Genomic DNA, 16086 nt, shown 5'->3' with positions numbered 1-16086 from the left:
CTGTCCTCAGCAGAATGGAAGGGAAGCAATGCAATGAATGTTTGTCTTCGTTGTCTTTGTTAACTAGAGGGAATACACGCTAGCTCTAAAATTTTGAAGGGCCCACCCAAACTGACAGCACAGCTCCTCCCCCTCGCCGCCCCCCTCACCCCCAGGCCACTTCCTTGTGTGGAGGCTGACTCTCAGGAGGCATTTTGGGGGGCAACGAGGGTGGGGAGTCCCGGCTGTCCCTGGGAGCCCACAGGATTCCTGGTGGCTTGCTGCTGAAGGATGCCATCGTTTAGGTGATTCCTGAGGTGATTTCCTTCAGAAAGCAAAGGCAGTTCTACGTTTTGCAGCATGTTGTCTCCCCATGTGAGTGTGACAGTTGCCTCCCTCCCTCTGCCCGCCTCTCTGTTCCTCTCTCACAGAAGCGTCGGGCTGCCCGCTGCACTCTAACCCCACACGTACTGAACTCAGAGAGGTGCTCTGTCCCCAGGCTTCCCCCAGCCTGGCCGACCTCTGCTGGAGTCGACCTCCCATGAGCATCTGTAGACATGGGTTATGATGGCAGGATGGACCCACATCTTCGTGTACAGAAGGTTCACTAGGAACCTGACACCCCTTTTTCAAAATAAACCTTTCGAATATTGAATACCAGATCATCTGAAGTCCAGCGGTTTTGAAAGTGTGGCACTTGCCACCTCCCACCTGCATCAGAATCCCCTAAGAATGCTGTGTACAATGCCAATTCCTGGGCTCCATCCCAGAGTCTCAGAACAGAAAGCCCAGGGGCCGAATTCCAAGAATGTGAATTTTTTAATTTCCCCCATGTAAGACTTAAGCTCGATAAAGTTAAGAATCTGGTCCAGAGGTTTCCCAATCCAGCAGCTTCAGCCTCGTTGGGAATTCTAGCTCAGAGTTCCCAGTGAGACCTAGTAACTCCTCAATCTTCCCGGGGCCCAGGAAACCATTTTTACAAAATCACCTGGTGCATTTATCTGCACATCCCGGTTTAGGAACCACAACCCCGCAAGGCCCAGGGAGAGAAAGTAGCTGCGTTCCACCTGGAACAGCTCAGACGTGTCAGAGCCTGAACAAATCCGAGGACATGCACAGCCACAGGGACACTATTATGAGGAGTCATTGCAATGGATCATCTTCAGTCTGGATAAAACCAGAAAGAAAATAATCCACAGTTCGAGCACCCTGCCCGGCATGGAAGGCAACGCTATAAATGTCTGCAATTGAATCTTCCATTAACCTAACCGTTTTTTAGTTTATGAGGATCTTTCCCATCTAGAAACAAGAATAGCTGCCAAGTGCAGCCTGCCCACCAGACAACACACTGCTGGTTTTACACGCGTTGACTCATTTACACTCACTACAATTATATAGAATAGGGACTGTTGTTAACTCCAGTTTATAGAGGTGTAAATGCAGGCATGGAGAGGAGGAACTTTCCCCGAGTCAAAAAGCTAGAGGCACTCCTGGGATTGGGTCCAAGGGTCATCTGGTCCTAGGGACATGTCAGGGAACTCAGGAATGCCACACTTTGAGGCAGGAGAGCCGGTCAGCCTTGTCCCAAAGTGGATTTACTAAGTGGATTTACTAAACTTTAATGAGGGATTCCTAGAAGTCACTAAGACTCTACTTAGGAAATTTAATAGGGTTTAATGGAGGTTAACAAGGTACATCCAACTTTCCTGCCAGGTTTTTTAACTTACCAGAGCCGAGTGGAGATTAACAAGCTCAGGAGGTGTAAAGGCACCTGCGTGATTTAATGGGGTTAATGAAACTGTCAGAGGTGGGCCGGGAGGGACAGAGCTGGGGCACGCCACTGTTAACCACTCAATCTAGTTGAGGTCAAGAGACATTTATTAAAAAGCTGAAGCCTGCCCTGTCCTGCTATGGGCACCACAGGGGAAGCAAGTCAAAGAAGGCCACAACCAACATGCGGCCATGGTTACTCCTCGATGGTGGGATTTGGAGTCTTATTTTGTGCCTTTTTGGTGTCGTCTAAATCATTGATAACGGGCATGAATCATTTTCACCAAACCTATAAAATTGCAAAGCAATTCTTCTCCACATGCTTAGTCATGAGGTGACATATTCCTCAAACCTGTAGAAAATAGGTAAAAGCCACAAGAATAAGACAGTCTTAAATTGGGCAGCACTTCACTGGCAAAGGGCTGTCACCCATCGTCTCAGTGGGTTTTGTCACACCCCGTGAAATAGCCATATACAAGGTCACACCGGGCAGTGGGGGAGAGCCAAAGCAAATCCTCTCTTCTGCCTCCCAGCGTGGCGCAATGTCTTCACTGAGCCTTACTACGTGCCAGGCCCAACGCTAAGCACGTTACATGCTTTACGGCCGTCAGAAACAAAAACTATTATTCTACTACCTAGATAAGTTTATTAGAGAGGTGAAATGGCTTGTCCCAGGCCACCAGGACGTGGTGGGGACGAGAGTCAAACACAGGTCTGTCTGGCCTCAAAGTCCAGCGTGCCCTGCTGCTCACTCAGCGGATGAGCTACTATCTCATGGGAGCATTGTTCTCAACAGTGAAGAAGTGGAAACAATCTGTATGTCAAATAAAAGGCAACCGGTTTTAGAAGTATTATGTCTACGTGTAAAATAATCTCTAACGCATGGAAGAACTTTCATCTCAGTTTAGAAATACTAGATAGGTATAGTACATAGGTATATATGCATACGTGTTATATGAACATGAATATATACACATACACACGTAAATACATGCGCGCACGCACACACCTGTGTCTGTGACTCAGGCCGCATCTGTAGGCATATCAAAACATCTACTTCCCAGCTCCATGTATAGCCATACTGTATCTGTATCATATGATTCAGAGGAAGGGGAAAATAGGAAGAAAAAGGCTTTCTGAAAATCAAGGGAGCTTCCTGGAAGAAGAGGCTCCTAAACAGGCCCTTGAAGAAAATGGAAGGTTCCACAGGAGCCTAGGCTGAGGGGAAGTCCAGTCGGGAGGGAAAAGCTCAGATGCCAGAGTGAGGAGCATGGACTTTGGAGTCACCAAACCTACTGTTTTGTTTTTTTTTTAAGATTTTATTTTTATTTATTTGAGAGAGAGAGAATGAGAGAGAGCACGAGAGGGAAGAGGGTCAGAGGGAGAAGCAGACTCCCCGCTGAGCAGGGAGCCCGATGTGGGACTCGATCCCGGGACTCCAGGACCATGACCTGAGCCGAAGGCAGTCGCCTAACCAACTGAGCCACCCAGGCGCCCCACCAAACCTACTGTTAATAAAAATCCAAACCAAGCAATGCGATATGGCCAAGAAAATGTTTGAGTATCTGCTGTGTGCCAGGTGTCTGAGGGAATCTGGAAAGGGACTCTGTCCTCCGGGAGCTGGGAATTTCAGAGGAGTTCATTGTGAGACAGGGACGGAAAGTAAACCTTCCACTGCTGAAATCCTAGGGTCTGCGGGGCGGCCTCGGAGCCCCGCACCAGCCCGCCTTCAGATGAAGGGGCCGTGCATAATGGGCTCTTGCCATCTTAGAGAAGCCAGTAAGGCTTAGCGAATGCAATGAGCTTAATTAAGCGAAGGCGGCTAATGAGAGAGACTTTCTGACGGCACATGACTACCAGGAAGATGGGACCATGCTAAAGGAGCAACGGGAGGACCCCGGTGCCCAATCAGACCCCTCTGAGGCTCCTGCTTAGGGGACGGGGGAGTTCAGGGGTGGACCCGGCTTCAGGGCCAGCAGTGCCCTCAGCTGTGCGGGGGTCCAACTCAGCCATGTCAACAAGCAACTGCCTGAAGGCGAAACTGTAAGTAATGAAGCTTAAGGAAGCCCAAAGAATGAGAACTGAGGAAAGCAACACTGACAAAATCCCAGCCTGCCTACTGGGGTTTATCTGCACTAGACCAAGTTGGACCTCACTGAGCCAACTTAAACAGTTCTGAAGAGGCTCCACCACCTTCAACGGTAAGGATGTTTATTTCTGGTGGCTAATATCATTTGATATGATGCATCCTATTTGTGTCTCTAGCAAGGAATATTTCCTTGAATATGAAAAAGTGGTCAGGACACCATATCGGCAGAAACAAGAGCTATTATTTGTTAAACACCTACTCAGTGCTAGACACTGTGCTAGGGTCATAATTCTCACACCAATCTGCAAAGAAGCTATCAACATCCCTATTTTTCCAGTGGGGAAACTGAGGCTCAGGGAAGTTAGATGGCTGTCCTAGAGTCTTATGGTGAGCTGGAATTTGAACCTATGTCAGTTTGATTCCTCTGTGCACCGTGTGACCCCTACTACAGAGAGAAGTCGAATACTCACAGTGTGGCAGACATGGAGGGGCAGGAAAGCTCTCAGCAGAACTCGGGATCCCAGCAGTCGGGGGGTTGGGGTGGTTCGTGCAGGGAAAAAGCCCTCCACATCCCATGAGCCCGGCGCAGTAGTGACAGAAGGAGATTGAGTTACCAAGAGAAGATTGTTTTGTTCGGTGGCTCCTATCCAAAGAAAGAGAACAAAACGTATGATGTGTTTTGGACTTCTGTAGGGAAACACAGACTTCTGTCCCAAGGTGACTTTAGGGAAGAAGGCCTCAGAGATCTTGGATTGCAAAACCCCAACATCCCTCAGGAGTAAGCCTCATGCCCAGAACTCCTAGCTCTGGGAACTGTCTGGGTCCCCTCTCTGCTCCCCTGAGCTGCCAAAGGACGTTAGGAAAAGTGGGTCAGGGGCTCCGGGGTCTGGAGTCCTTAACTGGTTTCTCCACACCGAACTCGGAGTAGGGAGTGTGGCCACCAGGTGGCGCCCTCCCCCTAGTGGCAGCCCCAGGCCACAGGGGAAGGCTCAGGGGTATTTTCTGTCCCCTCACAGGAGCTGTGTTCAGTGACTGCTTTGATTCACACCACTGTAAAAATCTAAACAGTCAAGGCAGAAAGGGACTTAGATCTCTGGTCCGACCCCCTCATTTTACAGATGACACCAAGGTCCGGGGGTGGGGGGCAAGGAAATGCCCAGGGTCACACTGCAGGCTAAAACCCCTTCTCTAAAGCCACTGGGTCTGGTGCTATCCCTACACACCAAGTGTTCTCACACTCCCACAAACACCTCCCACTTCCCACCAATGAACTGCTGGAACTACTCCGAGCCAAGAGCCGTAGCTCAGGGCGTTGGGGGAAGTCATCTCTTCCCTCTTCCCTGCCATTCCCTCTTGCTTCTAGATGAAGCCCTGCAGCCCAACCCCAACTACCACAGAGGCAGTAACGATAGTTCATGTTTACCACTGCCTATTCTGGGCTAGCCTGAGAGCTTTCCAATCATCATCTAATCATTACTGGGTCATCACATCTCCGTGAGTCATTCTGCTTTCCCTTTTACAGAAGAGGAAGGGCTCTGGGGCTCAGAGAGGTTAAGAAACCTGTCCAGTGCCACACAGCTTATCCAACCAGCTCATGTGGTTGTTGAGTACAGGCCAGGGGATCAGTCCCAGCCTCCCTGTTGACCTTGGCCCTGTCTCTTGTACTATATTCTCTGTTTCAAAACACTTCAAAAAACCTTTTCCCGTTTCAGCCTGACAAGAGTTCTATGGATCGAGGAAAAGCATCATTAGCCCATCTTAAAGATTAGAAAACTGGGACCCGAGAAGATGGGTGGCCCAAGGTCACCTGACACATGGTAGGCTTGGATCTGCAACCCAGGGCTTTACCCACTGTGTGGAATACTCCAAAGGACCCTCCACAGCTCAGCCCAACTACAGCCCTGCTGATGTCTCCCAAACTCGTGGAACTCAGTGGCTAAAATCGCAGGTTTAGGAGACAGATGAGTTTGGGTGTGCACGCCGGCTGGGCCACTTAGTTATGTGACTGTGAATAGTTACCTACCCTCCGTGGCTGTTAGGAAGCGTAAATGAGCCCATAGATGTTGCACACTGCTCCCTGGTGCACAGTAAGTGCTCAGGAAATGGTGGCTAGTTATTGATATGATTAACTAAAGCTCTGTGTTTAATATTCCTGCTACATGAGCCTTAAGATGTACCTTGTCCCATATGGCAGCCATTAGCCAAGTATGGTTACTGAGTACTTGAAATGTGGTCCAAGCTGAGATGTGCTCTAAGTATAAAATACACCCCTGAATTTGAAGACTTAATATGAAAAAAAGAATGGAAAATATCTCAAAAATAATTTCTATATGGACTACATGTCGAAATTACAGTTTAGACATATTGCATTAAATAAATATATATATAATATATAAGTAATGTAATAAACTATATTGTTCAATTTTATTCCACCTGTTTCTCTTTACTTTTTTAATGTGCCTCCTAGAAAAACTGTAATTACATACATGGCTCGCATTTGTGGCTTGCACAGTATTTCTACTGTATACTGCTGCATTACTTTCAGAAATCCCACTACTGCAGCCTGCCTGCCCTGGTTTACCTTAATGATGTGGAATGTAAGGGATTTGAACCAGGAATCCACTCACTGGCTGGGTGCCCTTGGGCAAGTCACTGCAACTTTCTGTGCCAATTGGAAATACAGGTTCGCCCCCTCTCCAGCCCCCCCCATCTGAAAGCAGAGCATTCCTATGACACCTTCGTAAGCCAAAATGGCATAAAGCAAAGGAGTAATTACCATGAATCTATATGGGGGGAAAAAACTGAGCATTCCCAGACCAAAACAAGAACTTCCTAGGCTTCTCTGATACCTTAGGACACATCTAGCTAATGGAGATAGAGCACAGATGCTCACAGGCGCAGGTCAAAGCTCTGGTAGATTCTGATGCTGAGATGCTGAGTGTGGTTCTCAGGAAAGGAGCCTGGTGGGGCCCCTCTCACCACGGGGGGCCTGCGCTGCCTCTTGTAACACCTCACTGCAAAACACACACTGAATGCTATTTTTGCTTTTTGGCTTTTTTCAGAAAAGTGAAAATTCTCTTCTAATTTCTTTTGGTTAGCAGAAAGCAGGTCCTCACATAGGTCTTTCATAAAGTGAAGTAGCAGAGGACAAACTTCTGAAAGGCAGGGGTACCTGTGTGCCCTGACCTTTCCAAAACAAAACAAACCAAAATAAATCCTCAACGCCTCACAGGCTATTGTGGGGGTGAAATAAAATCATAAAAATAGATCTACCAGGGACAATGCACTACTTTGCATGCCTTATCTCATTCAGTCCTCACACAGCCCAGGAAGTTGGGGTCATGATCTCTCCCAGTTTGTAGGTGAGGACACAAGGCTCAGAAATGTTCAGTCACTTGTCCAGAGTCTCTTGGCCACTGTATTGTTCTATATCCTGCACTAAAAGTTGAAGTAAACACAGGGGGAAAAGAATAAAATTCCCCGCCGTGACCTTGAGCCAGTCCCTCCATTCTATGGGCCTCGGTTTCCCCTTCCTGTAAAATGAGGGAAATGTTTGGATGGTGGGTAAGAATCTTTGAGGTCCCAGTGTTATGGGGTGCTCTGAACATTTCTGTGAAAACAGGACTTCTGGAACTCTTCGAAAGTCCGATGACTTCCATTGTCCATTCTGTGGGGATAAATGTGCATTTCTGTTTGTTTTAATAACATTTGTAGGAGCTTTATATAGTGTCTATGTCTGCTTACATTAGACGCTGTGTATTATAGTTAAGAGTCTTTCACTATTTCCCATATAAACCTTGTTTTTTATGGGTTTGGGAGAGCTCAGCTGTAAAAACTCCCTTGGCTGAAAAAAAAATTTTTTTTTCAAACAGATTAGGTTTAAATCAGGAGGCTGATTTCAGACACTTCAGACCCTGCATATTTTTTCTTCCTAGTCACTTTTCATTTAAAAATGAGACTGGCTGATTTCTTAGTTTCGTTTCTTTTATGGGGATTTAGCAAGACCATAAGCTTAACTGTTGGTTGTATGATGAGAATGGATCCAGAGCCTTTTCCAAGGGAGCGGGGAGGGGGGGGGGGCGCTGAAGCCTTCAGACGTCCTTCTAATCCTAGCTCAGTAGCTCAGTCTTCGACTGGATGTGTGACCCTGAGCTGGTCATTGGTCATTTCACCTTCCCTTCTTCCTGGCAGGAGCAGGATTCCTGCACTGAACCCTTCTAGTTTATGGGGAGAAAAACATGCTCGGAGAAGTGGAAGTTCCAAGGAAAGATGAATGCACTATACAAATATCAGAGGCTGGGACAAAGAATAACATGCTGTTTTCACCAGCAGAAAGTAGATTCCTGGAGTGAGAGTGTTACAGTCAGGAGAGAACCCAGAGGTGGAGAAGCCTACCACCTTCCTCACATTATAGATGGGATCCACTCTGAGCTGGGACAGGGGAAGAGAGTTACTGGTGAAGGCTGGGGTTAGAATCCAGATTCCTTCCCAAACCCCCTTCTTTCTTTCTAAACCACCTCACTTTGGGGGCCAAGAAAGGTCCGACTGAGACAGCTATATTTGTATGAACACACACACACATCTTGGAGGTGCTCTGAGATGTGGGGAAAAGCCAAATCTCCAGAGGCAGACAGAGATGCCCTTTGATCCGAGCCAACCCACCTTTTACCGTCTGTGTGACCTTGAACGAAGTCCTTCACCTCTCCGGAGCCCAGCTGCCTCAGTATTAACCTCATGCAATCTTCATGAGGCTTAAATGAAATAATGCATGCTAAGGGCTTAAATGATTTCCTCTACAAATTTTAGTTGTTATGATTATTTCAGGCATTAATAGGTTTTAAATGTAAGAAAAAAAATAAACGTAAGAAAAGATTCTATTTACTGCGTGGAAGGAATAATAAAACTCTTCACAACAAATATTTACTATTGTATGTTAATGGGTGGTGATTATTAGGATTCTTTCATATTCTTATATTGATACGCACAGTGCCTAGCACCAGGTGGGTGCTCAATTCATGTATGTTGAATCAAGTGTACGAAAAGTACACTGGCCACTGGAGAAATTGGAAGGCAATGGCGGTGTAATTTTTTTCGTTGTAAAAGTAATACTTATTCATTGTTTAAAAATGTAGAAAAATATAGCTCAGCAGAAGGAAAAGTCAAAATTATCCCTATTCCCCAAACTCAGAGGTAGAGGTGTAAATGTTTTGATGTATATTCTTCCACTTTTTCTCCGCGAATGCTATTTAGGTTAGTTTTACATAAAGCAGGTCTGGATAAACAGTCTTTAGCAACCCGGGAGGGTTTTTTTTTTTTTTCCTCCACTTAATATATCATGAACAATCTCTATGTCAATTCCCACACTTTTTCCAGTGGCTGTGTAGTAACCCACTGTACTGATGGATTTATTTAACCAGTTCTGTAATTATAACACATCGGGTCCTTCTGTATTTTTCACCCTTCAGTAGAACAGTCCTGTCGTTAAAGCTTTGTAACATCAGTGACTACTCCCTTACAATAAATTCCTGGAATTTACTTTTAAGTCAGCGACCATTCCATTTCCCCCCTTGATTAAAAAAAGGGGGGGATGTTCTTAATTCAAAAATACTAATGACACTGTTTCTGCCTCTGCTGGATTGAGGCAGGTTTCCGACAAACCGCGTTGAACCCTGGGAGAGAGTAAGGAAGCACCCGTCAGGCTCTAAAGCCATTCCATGGAGCGAGCGCTCACGAAAGGTGAGAGGCTGGAGAGCCGGCGGCGGAGACATGCCCAGGAGCCCGACTCCGGAGACCCCCTGCGCAGACTGGTTTGTGAAACCCGGAGCAAGTCCGCCGCGGCCTGGGGGCTGGGCTCTGCCAGCCGGCGAGGGAGGGCTGCAAGTGTGGCTCGGGCGTTCTGGGGGAGAGAGGGAGGACACCCCCACAAGGGGCAGCCCCCTGTCTCAGCTCCCAGGTCCTAGGCCTGAGATGGGGACCACACATGGTTGGAACTGAATTTGAGGCTCCACCACTGTCTTCTCAAGCACGGCTTGGGCCCGGCCGGATGGGGCTTCCTGAGGAGGCATGGTTATGCCAAGCTTGGCTCCGGCTGCCTCGGGCGGTACCCCTCGGTACCCTCTCCACTCACTGGCCAGGGCTCCGGGAAAGCAGGACCCGGGTGCGCATTCCTCCCGTGCCTAGGATACTTCACGGCGCTAAAAATAGTCGAGGGAGCCGAGCTCTGCGTAAAGCCAGAGGACCATCTATCTATAAACTACACTGGAGTCCTGGGTTCGAATCCAGATAAGGCCCCCTTCTGTGTGGAGGAACCAGGATCGGCTTGCTCCCTGAGCCTCAGTTTCTCCATGCGTGTCAGGATGTCTAACAGGCTTCTCAGCTCTTGGAAAGAAAAGAAAAAAAGAAAAAGAAAACCCCTCGATTTTTCTTTTCTGTTTCTCCCTGAGGGCCTCGGGGCCTGGGCCCGGGGACTGAGGCCGGGGGAGGGGTGTGCCGGGCGGCTCATTACCGCGAGGTGTTGCCCTAGTTAAATCGCGGGCCTGTTTGATCTGGCGGCGGGTGGCGAGAGGAAAAAAAGGAAAAAGTAGGGGGGTCAGAGTAGAGAGACGCTCACACCTCCCCCACCGTTTCCTCGCACCCATAAAACACCTTTTATTAACTCCTTCGCGTCCGGAAGGGCTGGCGTAGCCGTTCAGCTCCTGCCACGGTGTTTACAGCCAAGTCTAATGGGGCCCCATATTCACCCCGATGCCGGGACGAGGCGCCTTGGACACGCCTGATCCTGGAGCTGCCCGGGGTCTCCTTTCTGGCGCACGCCCCAACTTGAGGGCCTCCAGCTCCGGAGCAAGAAAGCGCTCGGAGACCCGCGCGTGCGTCCGCGCGCCTCCCTGGCAGTGAACGCGGAGACCCGTGCGGGCACCGCAGACCGTGAGTTCCCTCGCGCAACGTGGGAGCTGTTGGGACACGTAAAGCGCTTAGCCTCGAGCCTAGCGCAGAGTTGCGCGCAAAGCTAGTTGTCTGTACACTGTTATTTAGGAATACGTAATCGCCAGCGTTTGCCTGCCCCACTTTAGCCTTCCACGCATCCTCGCCTTGGCAAATGCATCCGCTTTTATTCGCTCCTACACCCAGTCTGGGTGTGCCCGTGGGGGCACAGAAACCAGCTGTCCTGCACAAGTGCCCGAACGAGCAAGCACACACAGTCCATCGCTTTGCACAAATCCACATGCTCTCTCACAAATATCTGTTTAGTGCTTTGTTGCTGGAAAGAAACCTGTCTCAATGTAACCATAAGCACTCACGAGCTTATTTTAGTCAAGGATAAAGTAATAGCCGCTATGATCTGTCGAGCTCTTACTGCATGCAGGGAGCTGTGCTAGGCACACCCTGTGCTTATTATTCCCCTCCCCCCACACAGTTGCGGGGCTCCGTGTGAGTTCCTGTACCACTACGCACACATCTATAAGATCAGGAATCTCACGTACATGAACAAAATCCCCAGCGCATCCGCTCCTCCGAGGTGCAATGCCCTCGGATGCCCTTTATTTGTGTGACAAACCCCCTTCCCAATAACCCCAAAACACCGCCTGCAGACACCATACTAACCCACACACAAGCTCAAATGCTGACCCATATAAAACCTAGCCTGCCCTCGCTGGGTCTAATTCGTTTCCAGTTTTCCTGTCTGTGGGTTCACTAAAGTTATCCTGGCCAGCCATTATATTCTAAAAACTTTGTTCTTTGTCCCACGAATAAATCCTTTACCCCCTTTCCCGACTTGAGTTGCAATTTGGTCTGAACATTTATCAAAACAGAAGTCAGAACAGAAGGTTCTCCACCTAGCAGAAATGATGGGGCCAGTGGATATACCCACCAAGACATCACACAGGCTGCCTCTGATTTCAGAAAATCTTTTATTAGTCAAGAGCATAGATACTGCTTTGGCAAAGGGAGGGGGCGGTGAGTGGTCTTATAGATTTGAGGTAGAAAAAGGGTAGGGATGGGGGATAAACAAACACCTGAGCGCAGCAGGCATGGTAGGTAGTTTAAATACATAAAAACTTTTCAACATAGAGAAAAGTTTTTATTTACGAAGGAAGGAAGGAAGGAAGGAAGGAAGGAAGGAAGAAGGGAGAGGGAGAGAGGAAGGAAGGAAGGCAGGAAAGAAGGAAGGAGGGAAAGGAGGGAAGGAGAGAAAGCGTTTCCCTTGGAACTGAATAGGAAGTGCAGCGACAATAAAATAAAATAAAACACCACTGCTTGAGGGAGAAAAACAAAAGACAGCCCTCCATCTTCCTGGTTTGGTTCTCTTTGCCTGGCAGAAAACTATTGATTCCTCTTATTGCATTTTAATTTGGGAAGAGAGCGCCCGGGGGATTTGCCGCAAAGCGGACAGGAGGATGAGAAAAAGAGCCAGTAGGCAAAGTGGAGAAAGCATCGGGGGTTCTAAATTCGCCCCAGAAGGGTTGGAAGGGTGCGTTTTAGGGCGCTGGAGTCCCACAGTCCCTCTCTCCCGCATTGTGCAGCCAAGAGCCGCCCTCTCAGTTTGGGGGGGGGGTGGATATATATATATTTCTCTTTCTCTTAATGTATTAAAAACAATTTCAAATGACATTGCACGTGCGATCCAAGTGTGTTGTTGCAGCCGGCGACCTGCCAGCTCGCAGCCGAGGCTCTGCGGGATGCGCCCCTATAAGCCCCTGGCACCCAGAGCCTGGCCCTCGCTGCCGCCTTCCTCTCCTCCCGGGGCTCCGGGGTCGGGCAGCCGTGGCGGGGTCCTCGGCGCGGCCTCAGCTCACTGGTTTAACTCCAGCGCCCAGACTTGCTGCGGCCAGCCTGTGCGCCCTTTAATCCTCTTCTCGCCTGGGCCCAGGGCAGGAGGAAAGGCTTCGTGTTGCTGCTGCCAGAGGACACACAAGAAAAGAGGCGAGAGACAGGTTTAAATTTTTCTGCTCCTATCGCCCGGGCATTGAGTTGGGGTGGGGAAAAGATTTTGGGAGCAGTAACTGGGCGCCTTTCAATAAGTGACAGATTTCTGTTTGCGAAATTGGCAAACAGGCTCATAAATTTGCCTTTATGCGCCAGAGTTTCTGGGGGCCAGGATGGGCTGGGCAGCTTCTGGAAGTATGGTAATGAGAATTTTCTGTTCCTCCTGAAATTGGTGCGCGTAGTTTGGGCTTTATGGCGCCAAAGGATGACCACCGGGGTTGGAATGGGAAGGGTGGGAATCAACAGTTTTCCCGCTCTCAGACCTGCTTCCCCCACCACAAGTCCCACCCGCTTTCCAACCTGGTTTAGCGTCGGGCTTAGTTGCGGGGTTGGGTCCCTGCTGGCATGCTGGGAGTCTCAGATGGCTAGGTGAAGGAGGAACGAGTCGGCCTGGCCCACTATCCTCCTTGCCGGCTCTTAGCACGAACCAAGCGGTGCTACTTGCAAGAGGTGTAGATGAGCAGTGGGTGGGGATATGCCCCCAAACTCCTTGCAACCAGGCATCGCCCCGGCCTGCCTCTCCTCCACCCCAGTGGCAGTTTAGAGACCTGATGCCTATCAGTCTTTCCCAGTCTCCCCAGGAGAGCTTTCCCTAGTTTACCACAGCCCCTGCGAGTCAAAGAAAACCTGGCAGGGCATTCTGGCTGGCTCCAAACTTTGTACGGCGGGCCTGTACAAACCAATTTAGAGAAAGGAGTTCGCTAGCCTGGAAATCACTGCCCTCAGAGGTCCCAGAGCCCTGGGCCAGCGGCACCGCCCTCCAGAAAGTGTTGCCCTCCCTGGAGAGGATCGAGAAAGGTCGAGTAGGGATTGCGATCTCCAAAGCCAAAAGCAGTGGGGGATACCCGTGCCTCTTGCTTGTCAGAGTTTACACACAAAACGGTCAAGTTCGCCCTAGAGAACTAGCTCGTGGCCAGTGGAGCAGGGGACCCGCTCTAGACTGGGAGTAGAAGACCTGACTTGTTTTACCCCAGTTCCACCTCTGACTCCTCAGTATGTGGCCTCTACCTCCCAGTCCCGTTCTGGGTCTCAATTTCCCTATCTGTACAACAATGGAAGTAGCCTAGCCTCTTCAGCAAAAACCCTTTGAAAATAGTAACTGAGCCCACGTGCATAAACCCCCACTAAGGCAAATTAAACACTTCTACAGCATTCTTAATGTGGATTCCAGGAAAGCCCAGGAATGGATCAGACCCCCTTGAAATTGGAAGCAAAATATAAGACATGTGCATTTTCCCAGGTCTGCATCTTCCAAAGGATCCTTAAAAGGGATCCTTTTAGGATGGTCTTCATTCACAGCTTTACAAAGACTGTCCCACATTACAGATGAGCTCAAATATGAATCCGCCTCCCACCACCCACACAATCCCACACTACAGCCTCAGAATTCCCCGCAGCCTCTCAAAATCTCACACACGGCAACGCAGACTCCTTCCACTGCGAACTGGGCCTGCGGGTGCTGACCCAGTCCTCACCCTGGGCCGGAGCCCGCAGGCCCCGGACTTACCAGCTCCCTTTTCCGCTTGCTCTCGCGGCCGCCATCCGCCTTCTTGAGTTCGGCCTTGAAGGCTTCGGGGTCGCCGGCCTGTGCGTCCTTGGCCAGCACGTCCATCAGATAGGCGATGTAGCTGGTGGCCAGGCGCAGAGTCTTGATCTTGGAGAGCTTGGTGTCCGCAGGCACGTTGGGGATGCACTCGCGCAGCTCTGCGAACGCGCTGTTAATGCTCTCTGTGCGCCTCCGCTCCTTCTTGGGTCCTGAGGCTTTCCGCCGGCCCAGGCGGCCTCCGAGCGCCTCCAGCCGCCCGGGGCTCTGGCCCGGCCTGGCGTCCGGACCGTAGACTGCGGTGGCCGCCGCCGCTGTGGGCGGTGGCCCGCCGGCGGGGAAGTCTGGGGCAGCGTCGGCGGGGCTCAGCAGCCAGCTCTGGAAGTAGGGCCGCTCCTGGTGACAGCGCGAGGCCGGGCCGAAGAGGAAGGGTTCGTGGAGCATGGGGTGCGTTGGGTGTGGGTGGTGATGGTGGTGATGGTGGTGATGGTGTGCGTAGCTGCCCACGAGGTTCATGTTGGAGCGGCCTCTGGCCTGCGCCGCCAGCGCGATTAGCGCCGCCCCATGCGCCCCACGACTGCCGGGGCCACCCGTGGGCTCCGGGGCGGCGCTGTGCTGGACGCCGGCTTTGGGGCAGTGTGGGGCAAGGCTGAAGAGAGGCGCGCAGCCCGCCGGCTTCTCGCGGGCTAGGACGCCGAGGCCGGGAGACCTATTTAACCCTTCTGCGGCCTCCCCTTCAGGGTCTGGCTTATATAAGGCCGCGGCTTGGATGTCAACCTCTCCCTGGAGCCAATGGTAGGGGGCGGGGAGGAGGAAAGGGGGTGGCCGTCCCTGGTTTTACGCTCGGGCTAGCCAGCACCGCTCAACTCTAGGCCGCCTGCGGGGACAGGGAGGCGGCCCCGCCTCCGCCTCCCCACCCCCAGTTCCTGGCTGGGGGGAGGCGGGGGCTCCCTACTTGAGGCACAGGCCTGTCAACACCCTAGACGGTGGCTGCCCCCTCCTCCCTGTGGACCCAGGGAAAGGAATCCAGAATCATCCGGGAACAGAAGGCCTTCACCTAGAGCCCACCCCTTGATTTCTCCTGATAGGGAAACTGAGACTCAGAGAAAGAGTGTCTTGTTTTTAGACTGTACAGAATTCGGAATAGGAATTCTAGCCCTTCTCAGTCCTGAGCTCCATCTACTCCCCTCAGCGTCAGAAGACGAGAGGGCCCTGCCAGAGGCAGCACAGACCCCTAACGTCTCCCTGAAGCACCCCCAGCCCCTAGTCATCAGCCTCAACCAGAGGGGGCCCTGAGCGGTACTTTGCAACCCAGTAGCGCACCCGCCAACTCTGCCCAAGGCATCTATACGGTCCCACAGCCCGCCCAGGGCTGGAGAAGACTTGGTGTGTGGGGGAGGGGGTGGAGGAAGTCAGGCTCCAAGCCCACAGGCATTTACTGATTTGTTCCGGGCTCCAGGGCCTGGGAGTCACTCTTCTCGCCTCCCGGGCGCCTGATCCAGCCCAAAGGCCGGATGGAGGGCCCGAAGCACAGCAACGTTGGGCCACTCCGCCCAGGTCATCCCTGCTTGAGAATGTTCACACCAGCGCCAAGGCTCACAGCAAGAGAAATCGGCGCTTGGCAGTGAACACATACAGAAGGGACCAGGACCTCCACACTATTCGCAAGGCTGGTGCAGCCGGAGAACTACCACGCTGGCATCCCCCACCCAGGAGAGCA

The 16086-nt window shown here is 50.9% G+C and overlaps 1 protein-coding gene across 2 annotated transcripts; it reads right to left on the bottom strand.

Annotated features, from left to right (window-relative positions):
• Window positions 1-4348: 4348 nt before the first annotated feature.
• On the bottom strand, window positions 4349-15070 carry HAND1 (heart and neural crest derivatives expressed 1). 2 transcript variants are annotated; one of them, XM_027606293.2, is made up of 2 exons: window positions 14331-15034; window positions 4349-4481 (listed from the first exon to the last, which is right to left on the bottom strand). In XM_027606293.2, the coding sequence occupies exons 1-2, from the start codon at window positions 14880-14882 to the stop codon at window positions 4449-4451; spliced, it is 585 nt and encodes a 194-aa protein (XP_027462094.1). In that variant the 5' UTR covers window positions 14883-15034; the 3' UTR covers window positions 4349-4448. The 2 variants fall into 2 exon arrangements, with proteins under 2 accessions (XP_027462094.1, XP_027462095.1); XM_027606294.2 differs by lacking the exon at window positions 4349-4481 and adding an exon at window positions 11756-12734 and having other exon boundaries at window positions 14331-15070.
• Between the last annotated feature and the right edge of the window lie 1016 nt (window positions 15071-16086).

This window comes from Zalophus californianus, chromosome 5, assembly GCF_009762305.2.
Source record: "Zalophus californianus isolate mZalCal1 chromosome 5, mZalCal1.pri.v2, whole genome shotgun sequence".
Taxonomy (NCBI): Eukaryota; Metazoa; Chordata; class Mammalia; order Carnivora; family Otariidae; genus Zalophus; species Zalophus californianus.
The sequence above is the reverse complement of the archived record's forward strand: the minus strand, read 5'-3'. Positions and strand labels throughout refer to the sequence as shown.

What these genes read in the sequence shown, in the direction of transcription:
- HAND1 (XM_027606294.2), bottom strand. Translation starts at nt 14,882, where the DNA reads ATGAACCTCGTGGGCAGCTACGCACACCATCACCACCATCACCACCAT. An exon ending in GCAAGCGGAAAAGGGAGCTG is followed by an intron (nt 12,735 to 14,330) that starts GTAAGTCCGGGG and finishes GTCCTCTGGCAG; the next exon opens with CAGCAACACGAAGCCTTTCC.